The following is a 16,802-nucleotide window of genomic DNA, read 5'->3' as shown; positions in this document are numbered from 1 at the left end:
TTATGAAATTTTGCTCATTTCTGAGAATCAAGTTTTTAACAACATGCCTCATTCTTCCTGACTGAAGCAAGAGCACTCATTGCCTTGAGACTGTACTATTCTCATGTGAGCATCAAAATACTTGTGTGAAGAAAGGTTGGGAAGAGGAAATTGGTGCTCCATTTCAGGGAGCAAAAGGAAGGCCAGTTCTGTGGTTAAGGCATTGGGCTTAGTGAGGTCTCAGCTCAGCTATCAGCTCTGACCCAGGCTTCCTGTAGATATTTGCTGTGGTCCCCCATGTGCATTAAACCCCAGATCTGTTGTGGACACTCTTCCTTCATGTCCTCACAGGATGGAGGTCTCACCTCCTTTACGAGGGATACTGTAGAGATGTAAGGATGAAACTTCAACTGCTTCAACTGTTGACCTCCATCATTTTGTTTAAAAATGTCGAGCTCACAATGAAGGGGTAAGGCTATGGTTTATGGCTTGTTCATTTGCTCTTTATTTGGAAAAGTCAATGCCCAGTGTGAAGGGACTACACTCTGAGAAGTGATGAAATATTGTCATTGGCCTGCTGTACAGACCATCTGTCTCTCCCTGGGCTTCTCTGGAGCATGGCAAAGCGTGTTGCATTTCTGCATGGTCTTTTTATTTTATTTTATTTTATTTTATTTATTTATTTTGTAATTTATTGGCCTTGATTCACTTCTATGCTATTTATTTATTTATTTTAAATCAAAGCAACTTTAAACACGCTGTGACAACCTGCGGCCTTATTACATTTAGTCCCTTGAGCCTATCAGGTCTCTTATGATAAGAGTCACTAAAAGAATTGTTCAGCAGACCAGAACACTATGGATTAAAAAAGGATTGTTAGCAGATAGATGAAGGATAAATGCGATACTGGGCATATAATTTGGCCCTTCCTGCACATTATTTAATTAAAGCACCTGCTAGTGCACCAGGAATAATAATCCTATGCTCATTTTTGTTTCACAGCTGGAAAACATCTGCCCCTGTAGAGGCAGATGGTGAAAGTGTGTGTAATGTCTGTCTTATTCTTGTGCAATTATGTCAAAATCCCAACACTGGGAGCACAGGCAAGTGATTAAGAAGAGCAGGCATCATGTGGAAGTTCTTATTATCTCTAGAACCGGTGTTACAGCCCTACAAATTCATAAAAGTATCATTTTTTGCAGTTGAAAGTTAAATTGCAGTACTCAGCTTTATCCCAAGCTGGCTAAAGACTCTTCTGAAGCTTACCTTTAGAATATACTGAAGCTTCACTTGTGGATTATTTATTTATAGGAGCAGTAGTTGTTTTCTCCTCTGAGTACTCTACACATACAGACATATTCCTTTCAGCAGAATTCTTCATTTTCACTAGAGCAACTGCTGGGTAACAACAAAGAGCAATTTGGTAGCCTTTGACCAAGGTTAGTAGAACAGGTTATAAGAAAGAGTTAATTCCCCCAATTTTCCATCTTCTTCTTCAGTGTTTAAGTCTTGTGGGAATGGATAGCTTACTTTTTAAAATTTGGTTTTATTTTTCCTGTGAGTTCAGTTGCTGGAGGTGATAGCGAGAGGTGGTATCCACACTGGCTGCAGTGCACACTGGAATACTCACTTTCTTTATGAGTTCTCTTTGTGTTCCTCTGTTGGGACTGAATAATGCTTTCCTATATCGCTTGTCCTGAGCATGAGATGAGAGTAAAGACTTGTCTGATGGCAGCTCTCCAGTGATCTTGATGCAGTATCAATGCAGAAATTCCCAGGGAGGGCTAAGAGCAGAAACTCTGACTCTATCGCCAGACCAGGGATGATATCAGTGTCTTGGTGAGACTGTACTTTCTAGGCAGGGCTCCAAGGAAGACTTATATATTTTATGAGCCGTCATTGTAATGTTTGGGAGGCTACCATACTATTTTTTGTATGTTATCACTACTTTGAGCAAAGCTACATCCTAGTGTTAAGTGGGATCTAGTGTTGGTATACATTAACAGAGGCAAATAGGTGAAAAATGCATGATTATCTCTTACTTGACAGGTATGATTTCCATTATTTCAACAAAATACTTTGTTTTCCCACTCCATCTTCCAAGATAACGCATCTCCTAGCTCTTAACAATAAGATTAAAAAACATCACTTTCACCCCCCCTTCCCCCCCCCCACATGTCCTAGTTTATAGCTTGCAGATATTATTAGGTTGTGCATTACTTAGATGTAGAAGGAATGACGCATTTTCTATTGAGAGAGAGATTTGGGATGGTTTCAATGGTATGTTGAACTCTGATGCAGATTTGGCAACTCATGAATGATTTCTGCTGTACAAATTGATTGCGCTTAATGGTAGACTGTGTAATACTTTTTCTTGCAGTATTGATCAATACTGGACTGCTGGAGCAGATAGCTCGTTCTGTCACACACATATTCATCACAACTTGTAATAATTACCTGTTTGTTTTAATCCCTTCTTATTTTTTACATGGTGTCTTGTGGCAGAAAGTTTGTGTTTCATGTAGCTTAAGTCACCCCTTGCTAGTCTACAGGAATGTATTTGGTGTGTTGACTTTCTCTTAACAATTACGTTTAATCTACGCAGAATGCATCCAGCTCTGTGAAGCCATTTGAATATCTTTAAAGAGTTATTGAGTGGTTTATTGATCCACTTCATTACTGCTGTTCCTCTGGTTTCTTTTGATACGCTGTCACTTTGTTCAAAATATAATGCCAGGGTTTTAAATGAATAGTTGTGCAGGAAGCCCTACGTATGTAAATATGGTATATTTCTCCTTTGAGTGAGAATGTGCTGGGTTGTCCAGTCAATGTTGCTGCCACCTGAATCTTATCCTGGATTGACCCCTCCCTTTACACATGGACTCCTCCCTGTTGTCATCTTTAGATCAGCAAAGAGTCTGAAGTTTTATCTGTTAGGTTTTGTAACAGTATTATCTCTTAGGCCAGAAGCTTACAGACCAGTTCCCTGCTTACAAAAACATTTTATTCTCTCCTTTTCTTTAATCTTTTCCCTCTTTTACACTTATTGAATTCACAAATTAAGTGTTTGCTGATTTTTCTTTAATTTTATTTAATCCCATTTTTTTTTGGTAGCTTTTTGAGTGTCTAGAATAGACAGCATCCTGTGGCAAAGAGCTCCATAGTTAGAATATTGCTTATCTGGAAAAGTGCTTCATTTTAATCCTGCCACCTGAATATTTATTTGTTGTCTCTGGCTTTTTATTTTTATTATTTTTTTTTAAAGTTATTTATTTATAGCAATGATGAGTAATAATTCTTTATTTAGCCTCTCTAAGTTATGCAGGATCTTAAATGTATTTGTCACGCTGCGTCATTTGCTGCTTTTTCCAATATTACAGGATGGATATCTATTCCTGGTATGGAAGTTACTCTCTATCTTAGACCATTTTGGTTACCTCTGAATATCTCTTCTATTTCTAGATTGTTTTAGATTAAATATCAGAATTACAGGTGACGTTTAACAGGAAAAGTGGAAATGTATGTTTTCAAGTAATAAAAATAGTGTAAATCTTTGGAGTTTTTTTTCCCATTCATTGTTTCTTGCAAATCCTCTTCATCACAGGGAAATACAAGTAGTCTTAACTTGTCCTTTCTGTTTGCTGGCCTGCTGGCTGGTCTTCTTCCCTTGATGTGCTCACATAGAAACAGCATCACTCAGCATCATCAGGATCACTCCCTGGGCATCCTGGTCTAGCAGTGCTATCAGTGGTGGTGTCTGTGTTCACTGTAGGGGAGCTGGACAAGATGGCCTTCAGAGGTCCCTTCCAACTCTAAGGATTCTGTGATTCTTGAGGTGAATGTGGTGCGACTACCTGCAGGCAATCCTGCCTGTTTGCACTCCTCCAGCCCCTTCCTTCCTTCCTTCCTTCCTTCCTTCCTTCCTTCCTTCCTTCCTTCCTTCCTTCCTTCCTTCCTTCCTTCCTTCCTTCCTTCCTTCCTTCCTTCCTGCCTGCCTGCCTGCCTTCCTGCCTGCCTTCCTTCCTGCCTGCCTGCCTTCCTGCCTGCCTTCCTGCCTGCCTTCCTGCCTGCCTTCCTGCCTTCCTGCCTTCCTGCCTGCCTTCCTGCCTTCCTGCCTTCCTGCCTCCCTCCCTCCCTCCCTCCCTCCCTCCCTCTCCTTCTCCCCCCCTTACCTGTATAATATTAAATCTTTCTGTGCATACAACATGGTCTGTCCTTCAGTACTTGCATACTCTTTTCTACAAAACTGGAGATGTTTCAACAATGACAGAAATATGCTGAAGTCTGAGCAATATAAAGCTATATGTATTAATGAGTTTTCTTTTTTTCTCCTGGCCCTGCCCTTTTGTTGGTGTACTTCAGTGTGTAGGTTGGCTACTGTCCTTCTGTTTCCCATCTCATTGTAAACCCAGTTTCCCTGCCTTTTGAAAATCCACTTCTAGTGCAGCTGATTAAAAAGCAACAGAGAAAACTCTTAGGAGGAAAAAAGGAAGCTAATCCTTGGTATGGAGCTGCCAGTACAGTTCAGAAGCTGACAAAGACGGGCTGCTCACCTGAGCACTAACAGTCCTCAGAGCCCGGGTGTGCTTCTAGTTTTGTGAGCCTGGGTGCTGAGGTTTGAGTACCGCTCTCCTTAGTTCTGCTCCTTTCTAAGTATTTGGAGAGCACATCAGTTAATTGGTGCAGTGTGAGATTCTGTTACATTTGTGATTCAGTGTGCAGTACAGGAAGATCAGGGGTATACAATGTCCACTCTACAGTGAAATGAGAACTTAGCTACGGCTCCAGCTCTGTTTTGTAGCTTGTCACGTATTCTATGTTGAAAACATCCAGCAAAAAGCGCTGCAAAACTGACTGGTTTCTGTTCAGATAGGTTTTCATCTCTTCTGCTGTTTACATACAGAAGATGAGGGCTTTGCTGTGACACAAAGGCACTTTAGGCAGATTTCAAACAGCAGCAAAAAAATCTTCTCTTTGGGGAAGAAAATGCGTTGTGTAGGCTGCTTGTCATTCTGATGTTAAAATGTGTTGGGTATCTTTTTCCCCAAGCATGTCAGTTATTTCAATTTCAAATAAAATAATAAAAATCTTTTTAGAAGCAGTTAAGTAGCCAGAAAGTCAATAATATATACATAAACTGTAGTAAATGTTGACTTCTGTGCCTTTTTTCCTCAAAATACCCTGTAATACCAAAGTAGTGTTTTGGTACAGACTGAAGACATCCCGTCTATTCAGAAGGTTTATGTTTGAGAACGTTTCTGCTGCCTCAGTGAAAGAACATGATCGCTATTTAAAAATAATCATATCTGTATGTTCCGATTGCAATTTCTATAAAGTACCTTCCACAAAAGAACATCCATTAAGAAAACAGGTATTGTGCTGCAGGAAAACTTCTCAAGAAATTGAAATACAAAAAGGCACTGACTAGTTACTTAAGTCCCATTTTGTTTTGTTGGTCAAATGAGATTTAACACTCCTGATTTCTTATGTTTCTTTTTGTAGCTGCATTTTTTTTCCCACCTGCTGGACGGAAGAACCCTTTTCTTACACCAGCTCCTTCCTCTTCCCCATCCTCCATGCCCCCCAGGATTTGTGTATTATTTACCCATTTGACTAAAGCAGAATGTTGCCTGCATTGTGTGGGGCATTTCAAATGAGGCATACATAGCTTATGAGATATGAAAGCAGAGATGTCCAAGTCATAGCAGTGGGTTAGCACAGTCTTCAGGATCAACAAGACTGTCAGCTGGGCTTTGTAGAGGAGTCAGCTCACTGGGACCCGAGGGCACTGCTCCCGGCTGTGTCTCTGCTGTGTAACTCAGATGAATTGCAGAAGTCAGTAGCCTAAAGCAGCTGATACCATGACCACCACACTATATGCAGTTCATGGTTTTTATTTTGGGCTGAATTTAATTTGATCCCCAGTCCCACCATCTTAGTGCTTCAAAGCTAAAGGACCACTCAGTAGTTCAGAACTGCCCTGTTAGGAGAGACTTTGCTCTCATACTTCACACTTCCTCTCAAAGAAGTGGGGTTTGCAGATACCAAAAGTACATTGGATATGGAAACATCATGGAGTGAGGGGGGACAGCTGGGGGAGTGCTTTAAAATTGTTATTGCTCTGAGCTGGGGTGCTAATCAAGATGCTGTCTTTATTAATCTTAATGATCTTTTACACAGATCCTCTGGTGGTAGTGTTTAGCATGATAACAATCAGTATTAATGTGTCTTTGGCTAATCAAAATTGCTGCTGTCAGCTCTTGCACTTACAGGTTTCACTACCTGAAATCCGCTGACTTAAACTCATTGTGTGTATTAAGAAAGAAGGGGGAGAAGGCTTTGGGGTTGCTTCCTCCCCTACCCAGTATTGTCTCTGTGACATGCCACAGTTCCATCTGAAACAAGGAATGCATGAAGCTTTTCATTCTGCGCTTTGTTTCCCTGTTGTTTTTTTTTAAATCTTTGTTTAATTTGCTGACTGGCAGCTGGAAAATCACTTAATCAGCATATCTGGCCCAAATACTAGGCTTGACTTGTAACTACTGACAGTGTCTTGGCTCACTCACAACTGTGACTAGTTTGAATTCCTGTTCTGTTCCTGTATAGGTTGTGGTGATGGAAGAAGACTAAAGTAATCATGTGAAGATCTATTTTGCTTCTTTCCCAGCTCTACCTCAATAGCCAGAACCCAAGTTCCCATTTCAGTCTTGCCATAACGTCACACCACTTTAATGATTCACTTACAGTGCACGTATGGTGATCTTTGAGGTCCCTTCCAAGGCATTCTGTGATTCTAATAGACCTTCTAGGGGAAGACGAGTGGCTCTCTATCTGAACTGCCCAGTTTGCAGGCCTGTGTCCCTTCATTCTTTTGGCCTCTCGGAGGAGCTGGTTCTTGTGTCTCAGGGAACAATGTCAGCAATCTGATGGTTCTCTTTGGCCAACACTGAAAGTATCTTCTTCCTCTCAGAACTCAGGGAAGCCACCTGTACAAGTCAGTGTGGAAAGTATCATGACAAGGTTAAAAATTAACTTTCTGCCTTATTTTTTCCAGGTACTCCACCTCTGCCTTCTCCAAACTAAGCAAGGTGGGAATCAGGCATCCTCCACCTCTTCCCTTCATTGGAAACCTGCTCTTTTTCCGCGAGGTAAGAAATAGTTTCATTTGTATCTACCCAAAATGATGGGAAGAGTGACTAGGAGGTAGGAGGAATTGAAGGGGACCCTATGTTCAGTGCTATCATCTCTGTAAGCATCTCCCTCTGGAAAGAACATGGAAAACACAGCTTTTTGAGCAAATCTGTAGGAACAGTAGTATGCAAACAGCGCTAATTTCAGGGTAAAATAAACTTGAGGGGAAAAAAAATGTATAAGCTCCTGCAGTTAATTACTTGAGCTTTTCCAAGAAAGTTCATGCACTCGGTGAAACAAACTTAGTTATGTGCATAGAGCAAATTATGTTAACTAGCCCCAACTGGTTTGTTCTGAGTGCTTTTGGCTCACACGTCTTTTCTATTTGTTTGGGTTTTTGCTGATGGTACACATTTATTGTAAAGCTTGTAATGTTTCTTGCTTCTAAACAGTAACTGGAGTCAGAGATCACTGGATGCTATTGCTCTGTGCTCTGGATATAGCCTTCCGAGTCTGGAAGGGGAAGTACTGTAGATTCTGCTGTCATATTTAATTCACTTATACTTCTCTCCCTTCACCTTCTGTTAATCTGTTCATACTGATCTGTTCTTTCCTTGATCAGATTCTGTAATGCTTCTGATTGTCCATGTGCTATCAGTAATGAGGAACTGCCATTTCTCTAGTTGGACTCCAGTGGAAATGCTAAGGCAGGGCTTGAAATAGTGAATGAGCACATGGTAGGAAGGCAGGGTCAACCCAGGGGAGTTCAGGTGCATACAATGCACCTGAGTGACCAGAAGGGCTGAAGCCAGGATTTACTGCTTCACAGACCTCACTGAGAGGTTGGCAGTGGAGGCAAGGATGTCTTGCTAGAGATCCCTGTGTACCTGAGGCTTGCTGAAGATAAGCAGCTTCTTTTCTTTATTTCCGTGCCCACATCTGCTGTATGTGAGCAAATCCTCATTTGCTCCAGCCTAGGACCTTGTCATTATACTGTCATTGCTGCGCTTTCCATCGTGTTGCAGACTTATACAGTAAAGCATCCTAGATGTGCCTGTTTCTTTCCAACAACTTTTCAGGAAATCTGGGCTAATTCCAGCTGCAGCCCAATATCCTGTTTTAAGTGCACAGTCATCAATAACCATGCTGAGATTTGAATTATTAATGAGAATGTAGTGCCTCTTACCTTGGTTTTCATGGTGATTGTTCTGTCGATATCTGACTCATTATTAGGTAAAACCCACTTAAATACCAGTTTTACATGTACATCTGATTTCATTTAGCATAAAAAGTGGACTTGCTTCCTCTTCATTCCTTTGAATGGAATTGAGAGGATGACTCTAAGATATAGAGGATGCCAATTGCATAGAATATAGACCGGTTCACCCTCATTGTTCTTGTTTAAAATCAGCTGGATGGGATGAAGTGACTCATTCTTTCATAGCAAAGTCCTGTTAATATTAGTCACCTGCTAACGTTTGCTGTAGGAAAAGCTGCCTAAGTTATTTTGACATGCTGTACATGGGCTTACACTGTTACCAGTGCATGAGCAGAAAGTTTCTGCTATTATCCATATCTGTCAGGCAGATTTCATTACCAGTATTGCATTCATTAAAATTACTTGAAACAGGCTAACAAAGGCATGATTTTACTAAGTTTCAAGTAAAAACAATAATTAAAGGTAGCCACGAAATCATATCTCAAAGTACTAAGGAATAAGAATGCCAAACAGTTTTTGAGCAGTTGATGATGTAAGAACTTCAGCCCCACCAGTCTGTGTGTCCAGCAGTACAGTGTTTCACCATCTATCCTGTCTATACTTTTATAGCCAGTAGAAGTAGTCAGGAATTAATCTAGCCTCTTTGTAATCTTCTTTCTCTCATATTTTACCATGTCTTCTGGATCTGCACCTCTGCTTGTTTAGCAGTAGTACTCACAGCAATGTACTGGTAAGAGGAAGGCTGCCATTATTCTGCCGGCTGTTCTCCACCACGGTGTTTCTGTAAAAAGTGTTTCCTCACTGTAGGCAGTAGAGGACAGCTTCTGCTTTCCTTTGGAGGGATAACTGCTGCATCCCACCTTCTTCAGGGCTGGGGCAGGCTTTGCTGCCATTGGGACAATGGTGCAAGAGCAGTAAGTTTGCTGTAATGTTATTACTTTTTTTCACTTCTTCACACAGCCATATCTTTTTACCAAACTGGCTTTTTAAAGGGCTTCTCTTAATAGGCCAGCTCCTTCTCTTGCTGTGCTGTATCACCAACATGTAAGAATGCAAGCCACGATCCTACTAAAAGAAACTTTCAGCTCATGACCCACTTGTATCAGAGATATTCACGTATGGTGGCAAAGAGTAATGAATTCTCATGTGCTGTACAGAAATCTGCATATGTGAAACCTGTGTGTTTCTTGTTGAATTTGGTCTACAAATCCACTCATGTTGAAAACCTCTGTATGTGAATGAGACTTAGAAATCAAAACACTTCAACAAATATAGGCTTTCAGTTCAAACAGCGTGCTCATCTTGACACTTTGAACTTTCCTCCTAGAACGATCTCTAGAAATTAAGGGAAAAATGGAGGAGCCAGGTGATATAATGTAACCAAGTAAATCTCAGACCTGGGGATTTAAGAAAAAAATACCAAAAGCTCTTGAAAAAAATTGGAGGAGTAAGCATTTTTTTCATCTTATAATGGCATAAGTTCAAGAATTGTCATGCTTTTTTCCCTTGCTTACTTGTGTGTGAATCAGTTTTACAGACGCTAGTGAACCTTCTCATTTTATTCCACGGTATATGTTAACAGAACATCAGGACTCACGGTTGTCTTTGCTATTGTTATTATTCTGCAAGCGTGCCTGAAAATGAATGAATGCTGCAAGCAGGATTTGACCAGTGGAGCTGGATTGAGATTTTTAATAAACTTTGAAATGTATTTTAAATGAGAAAATGTCTTCTCTATGAGATTCTTCTTTTTTTGGAAAGACTTACTTTTTTTTTTCTTTAAGAAAATATATTGCCTGAGAAATGCCTGAAATAAGAGTGGCTATAATGTAGTGTCACTAAGAAAGGAACAGGAAGTGCTGAAAGTTAAAAGGACAGGGGAAAGGCAACAAGAAAGACGTATCTCCATCACAAAGAAATAGACTTTAACAGCTGATCTGGGGAAAACAATGTTGTTTTACTGTATGTTGCCACTTTTCTCTCAAGTACAGTAGAGTGAGATAATTGCACCCTGAATCTAAAACGTATCCCCATTAATCAGCTTATCTAAAAAATGAGAAGATATGAAATTATTGCGGTTCTGCAGCTGGGAAATCATCCGAGTCAAAGGTATTAGATTAAAAATGTTTCCATTGCATGAGAACAATTTGTGGTGGGTAGGTCTGATGTAATAGTAAATATGATTAGGCTGTTCAAAAAAAAAAAGCACTGTGTTGAATTTTCCCAATAACTGAGCAGATTTGCAGCAGACAGACCAGGGTTTTGCTAGGTACTCCTGGCTGTTCCCCTATTTCTGCATGTACTGCATTTTTCTTACCAATCTGGAAAACTGGTTGTTTCTATTTTTTAAACTTTCTTTATAAAACAGGAGAAGCAACCGTATGCACAGCATGGGCTTCGGAGCCTATACTAGTGCGTGAGTGAGAAGGGCAGGCTGCAGAAATACTAAGCAGAACTGTCCTGTTAATTTGCAGGGCAAATATTTTACTGTGCAACAAATGCACTGAAAACGGAGCACACACATGCTGTGTTACCCTTCCTCCTGAAGAAACACAGTGAACACTGGACTTGTTGCTATGGCTCTGCTGTGCCTTTCTCCCCATTTCTCATCTCTTAGAAGGCAGCTATGCCTTCAAATGTCACTAGTGCTGACATTTGAGCAGCTTAGGGCCTGGTACTGTAACTGTACTCTACCCAGCCTCAGAGCAGTGCCCTGCTGCAGCCAGGAGCTCGCTGCTATGCTTTTTTGGGGTGCACCTTGTCTGCCTTGTTTGGGTACTTGGTAGGCAGATACCTCGCTGCTCCCAGTATGTGGCTGGTTGATATGCATTAGGTCCGTTTTGGCATGAACACATGTTCTCCTCCTATTGTTCCTAGCAAGCTTCAGCAATGCTTTGGACTGGCCGCTTGTGTCCCTGCCTTGCATTTTAATGAAGGCCATCACTCTCTTTTGCCCCTCTCAACTTGGACAGGATACTCTTTGTTTACTCTGTTTATTTCTGTCTGGCCTACTTGTGGATCTTGGGCTACCCTGATGCTGCCCACTTCTGCTGAATGGGAGTGGGGGCTGTGCAGTGCTTTGTTGTGCCTTCAGTTTGGGATCTGCTTGGAGCATGTTGTTTTATGACTGGCAGGTAGGAGTGGACAAGGGGGGAATGTAGCAAGGAAGCAGAGAGCAAACATCACCTTTTTCCCTCAGGCACCCCTTTGACTGGGAAGTAAAGAAAAATAAAAGGCTGACTCCTTGCAGGAATGAAATGAGCCTTGTGCCTAATTTTCAGCCTAGAAAGCAGTGTCTCAGTGCTTGGAGAGAGGCTGCAGCATTTACTCTTCCGGAATCTAATGACACAGCATGCAAACCCAAGCAAGGTTGGAGAAAGGCAAATGGTGAGGTGGGGGGTGGGGAGTGGGGAAAAGAAAGAAGAGGGAGGAGTTCTCAGACTGTGAACCTGGATTTAATTACAATAATAATGTGGCTTACAATGACAGTGAAAGCTTACATATGGCTTTGTGCTGCTTTGCACAGATAAGCAGGATAAGGGAGCGTGTGCTTTGCCACTTGGGGGCTGTTTTCATGGAACTAGAAAGGTGACTATAGAATTGGTGACTAGGCTGGTATATCTCCTCTGGCTGTGCACACGCACTGTGCGTTTTGATCATCTATACCTCATGGGTGCTCTGGATCATCTCCATGAAACTCCTCTTGACTGGGAGTCCTGTTCGTGTGTTCATGTCAAAAGAAATGTACCACGTGGTGCAGATCTGAACCTAGCCACTTTACAGTCTGCAACATGACAGAAACCTTGGGATTAGATGTGTTTTTATCTGTATATTTGTGTGTTTGTAAGCTGTTTGTACAGTCTGTCTCCACTTCAAATATGTATATTTTCCTAGTTTCAACTGATAATCTCTGCCACCTTCTTTGATCAGATATTAGCCTTGTCGGATTACCTGACAAAGTCAGAATAGTACCTGGTTGTTGGAATCTAATGCAGGAGGCTGAGACATAGCAATTAACTGACTAAATGCCATTGGCACCCTTCAGCAAGAGCAGTGCCTCTGGTTTCTCAGAATGGCTTTGGACAAAGCTGTGCTAAGGCTCATACCAGCTACTTACCGTGCTTATGGGGCTGCATCAGGGAGAGCCTCTGGGAGAGCAGTGCATGCTCCTCAGTCAGCCTTAGGTACAGGCACGATATCCTTGATGTTCTTGCACTTGATGTATCTGATAGCTATGTTCATGAAGTATCCCTGATATGACGTCAACAGATCCTCCGTAAATAACCTCTGTGGAAGCTGGAGACAGTATTATGAGGCACAAAGCAACTGACAGGTCTTATGAGATGGAAAAAAGGTGAACACTGCTGCTTTGCTGGTAGGTAATGGTGACCCAGCGGTATTGGTCATGAAAGATGCTGTTGCTTTCTTGAAATATTTTTTCCTTTGAAAGGAGAAAGGTCTGAACTTTGCCTTTTGTAGTCCAAGGAACGGTTTATTGCTGTGTACCTTCTGCCTGCCCTACTGCTGTTCTGTTTGCACTACTGCAGACAGCTGGGAAAATGTTTCCTGTAGAAACAGTGGAATAGTTGTCTTTCAAAGGAGATGAAGATTTCATTGATGAGCAACATCATGTCATTGGTATTCTTTTAGCCATGCTTTGGCAGTACTCATGCTTGCTTGAAGTAAGGAGGGAACAGCTGTGACAATTGCTGTCTTTATGCAATAGGCTTTAACAGCTATGTGGAAGAGGAATTTTTTCAATGGCATCACAGTAAAGTGAGAGTGATTCTTTTTTTCAGTTGTGTTCCTAGCTTTCCCTGGACTCCCAGAGTGTTTTTGGGCAAGCCTGGCTGGGGAAAAGTTTCTTATTTTCCAGATAAGCAAAGCTCCCTTTTTTTTTTTTTTTTTTTTTTTTTTGCTTCACCTTGTGCTTCTTTTTACATACCTGCAAAATGAGTGGTCTGGATGATAGTCTGGTGCATATGCCTTGCTTTGTCATCTGTTTATGGTGAAACACTTCATTCAGTGCCCAAGTGACTTATATGGGGACATTCCCTGGTAGATTTTGGGAGACTGATGTTACTACTGTCTTTAAAAGAGTGGACAGCTTGTTGGCTGGAAGAAATTGGAATGATCTGACAGTAGATGAAGAGCAAATAGAATTGCAAGTCAGTGGCGGACCTGAGCTCTGGTCTATAACCGAAGATACCTGAATAACAGTTGCTCTACACAATAGTTAAGAGAATTAAGATAATGAGGAATTTCAGTGGTAGCAGCATGCAGATAGATCCAGTATAACTGGAATTTGCCTTGAACTCCAAAATTCCTGTGATTATGGAAGTCATGGTCTTCACCTTGAAGAGCATTGGTATGACTGCTGTAGTGAACTTGGTGGGCTTCTGCACATGGTCTTAAAGTGGAAGTGTTTCTTAGGTCTCGTCTTTTGTTGAGTTTTGGCTATATTCACATCAGTACAACACTGGCTTGGAGAAAGTAGGATTGAAGCAAATGTCAAATCTATTACTCCTTGAAATTAAAACAGAAAGCAGTAGAGTCAGTAGTGCAGTGAATTAGAGCGATCTTTGTTTTGTTACCTTTATCTTTGTAAATCTGGAGTTTGGTGGCATCATATGCTGCTCAACTTGTTATTCTGATGCATAGAAATCTATAGTCAGAAAAAGAAGTTCTATGTCAGCAGCATCAGTACTTTTTATAATAGTGGCCAGGTATCAGCTATAATGCTAAAATTATAGCCAGCTCAGATTGGTTGTTGAGAACAGTCATTATCCATGAGCCAACAAATTTAGCTGAGTCTTAACTTCATGAGCAGTGTCTAAATGCATTAGCCATATGCTCCTCAGCATATGGGTAAATATATAACAATTTATTTTCATTAGAGTTTTCTTACAAGTGCTGCTAACCCAAGCTCACTAGAAATGTTTACAGCATGACAAGTCTCTTCAGATAAGAAGCTGGCCTTCTGTACATCAAGTCATCCTGAAAGGGTAGTAAACAAATACTTCCTCCATTCTTTCCTTGAAGTAGGAAAGCACAGCTGCTGTAAGTCTGAAGCTGGGCTTGGTTTTGTATTGGAGTGAGTAATAATAGGCTTTGCAGATCTGTCTGTTCAAACGTGCTGCTAAATGCCCACTGTTAATTGTGTACTGCCTTCTAGCTGCTCAAAGTGAACTTTGGGTGATGGTCTCTCCTTGTGGCTTTATCTGAATGTAGGATGTATGACCTATTGGGTTCCTTACCCTTCCTCAAGAAGGTGGTGGATGAAATGTAACTTTCCCAATGAGGAACTGAATGGGAACAGTCTGGGCTTAAATGGTCAAATGGGTGCAGTGTAGGGAGAGCATTGTAGGTTTGGGTTCTGGGACAGAGCCATGAGGGCTTAAGCAGTAGCATATGTGGTAAAGCAGCTGTAGCTGTTGTGAGAAACAGGTGATTGATCGTTGGTGTTTCTTGGTTTGTTTGGTTTTTTTTGGACAAATGTCTGAATCAAAATGCATAATCATGGAAGTTGCCTCGGTAGATGTGGAAGTGTAAGAAAGGACCAAATTGTCTGAGGGATGTAAAGATCAAATGCAATCTAATTCTCCACATACTCTGAGGCCTCAGTACATACCTAACCATAGACAGCAATGTGAAACCAGAATTAACCAGAGTTAGACTCAAATCAGGTTTGAGAGAGAAAAGGATTTTCTGCAGTCAAAACAAACCTCTGTGTTTAAAACTAGGTATTTCAAATAGTTGTTGGCTTTTCTTTCTGTTTTCACTGTGGAGCAGATTGACTGACAGAGTCTTGGGCTGTCCCTGTAATTTTAGCATTTCGTTTTATTCCTCTGCTATTATCGTTGTGTTTTGAAATTCTTAAGTATTCGGTTATTTGGAAAGTTGTACAGGGGCACTTCTAAATATTCAGGTAGGAAAAAAAAATCAGCTTCTCATTAAACATTCTTGTGATGGTGAAATGGAATTGTGAATGAGAATTGCAAGCAAGACAAAAAGAAATGGAAACCTATGTATGTGTACTAAAAGATCCCAAATATATATTTTCTTAATAAAATTGAGGGAAGGACAAACCAAAGCAATAAAACAAGTGCAAATTAGTCTTTTTGTCCCCTTCCGTAGTTTTTGTGCAAGGTAACTAATGACCTTTTTCTCTTATGGCATTATGCAAAGCCGTTAACTTTTCATAGGTAGTATGATGCTAGAGGCAATTCAGCTAGCATCAGTAAATGCTGGACTACAAGAACCATAGGAAATCACATGTAATTGTAATTTAAGTTCTTTAAGTGTTCTCTGGGAAGCTGACAGGAACTTCAAACACCACAATTACGTTCCAGTCATGGAAAGTGAAAAAGATGCATGGCAAGAACAGGTGTTGGGGTGAAATAGATAAAAAGGGGATGTGGAAACCCTAAGTCTCCTTTTTTGGGGGGGGTTATTTGCATCTATTTCTATATGTCAAAACAGCACATGATAAAAACTGGATAAAACACCTCATGGCTCTACAGAGTATTCCAGGAAATAAGTGCATAGAGATATGTACAAGTAATCCGTGATTGATGTATATATGTTTTTGCAAGGGTTACATCTAGCAAAGGGATGAAGACTGTTTTGATCAGTTAATACACCAGAACATATAATATTATGTGAAAACTGTGTGGCAAGGAAGTCAGGGAAGGGTGGCATTTGAATTATCCTTCTTGGTGCTCCTCATATGAGGACAGTCTTGGACAGAAGCATCTTGCAGCCAACCTATGGTGGAAAAGGCTCTTTCATCACATGGAAGAGAAGAACTGAGATTTTTTGAAGGCAAAAAAAAGCTGCGGTTGGTAACCTTATACTTGAGGTCTCTATTTTAATAAAGAGTTTCTTATAGTTCATGACAGATAGAATTAGGGATTACACAAGTATCTTGTAGTTATATTTGTGTTTATATTTTTCACTACCTTTCCCCCCCTTCAATGCCCCTGGGAGCCATCTGAGAGACCTCATAAATGTGAGATTTCATTTTCTAATGCTATTTCATTTCCTGGATGGAAGACCTGCCACGAGAAGACCAGACCTCAAATTATAATAGCCCTATAAATAACTCCCTAAGGCGAAAGGGAAAAAGAAAACCTTTGAAAGACAACTGCAAATACAAACATGAAGGTGTTTGGGTTCTTGTAGAACCAGACTAAGTGACTCTAATTAGGGCATCGTTTATTTAGTGTGAAGTTAGTGGGTTTTGGGGGGGTTTCTGTGTTGTTTATCTCTCTGCTCTGTTTCCTCGAACTTAGATCTCAAAAGTCCTCTGAGGTACTCTGCTGGAGTTTAATTTTCTACAATGTTTAGGTGCCTTTTGTCCTGTCTTTAGATCCTGCCAGGAAATGCAGCTTCTAGGTAAAATTGAAAACGATCAAAGAAACTGACTAATACAATTACAAATCAAGTTAAATGTAGTCTGAAAATGCAACAT

At 40.7% G+C, this 16,802-nt stretch overlaps 1 protein-coding gene across 6 annotated transcripts in view; it reads left to right on the top strand.

The window, feature by feature from the left end:
• The window catches only part of TBXAS1 (thromboxane A synthase 1), a 244,239-nt gene that overhangs the window by 56,544 nt on the left and 170,893 nt on the right, over nt 1-16,802 (top strand). For 4 of the 6 annotated variants that reach the window (XM_072334889.1, XM_072334898.1, XM_072334905.1 and 1 more), the window contains exon 3: nt 7,034-7,127. In XM_072334889.1, the coding sequence (XP_072190990.1) occupies nt 7,034-7,127 (94 nt within the window). Of the gene's footprint in view, nt 1-7,033; nt 7,128-11,393; nt 11,464-11,623; nt 11,717-16,802 lie in introns of those variants that run through there. The other 2 variants (XM_072334934.1, XM_072334924.1) reach the window with 2 other exon arrangements.

Source organism: Excalfactoria chinensis, chromosome 1, assembly GCF_039878825.1.
Source record: "Excalfactoria chinensis isolate bCotChi1 chromosome 1, bCotChi1.hap2, whole genome shotgun sequence".
In the NCBI taxonomy this organism is placed as follows: domain Eukaryota; kingdom Metazoa; phylum Chordata; class Aves; order Galliformes; family Phasianidae; genus Excalfactoria; species Excalfactoria chinensis.
This window is presented reverse-complemented; position numbering and strand designations above follow the sequence as displayed.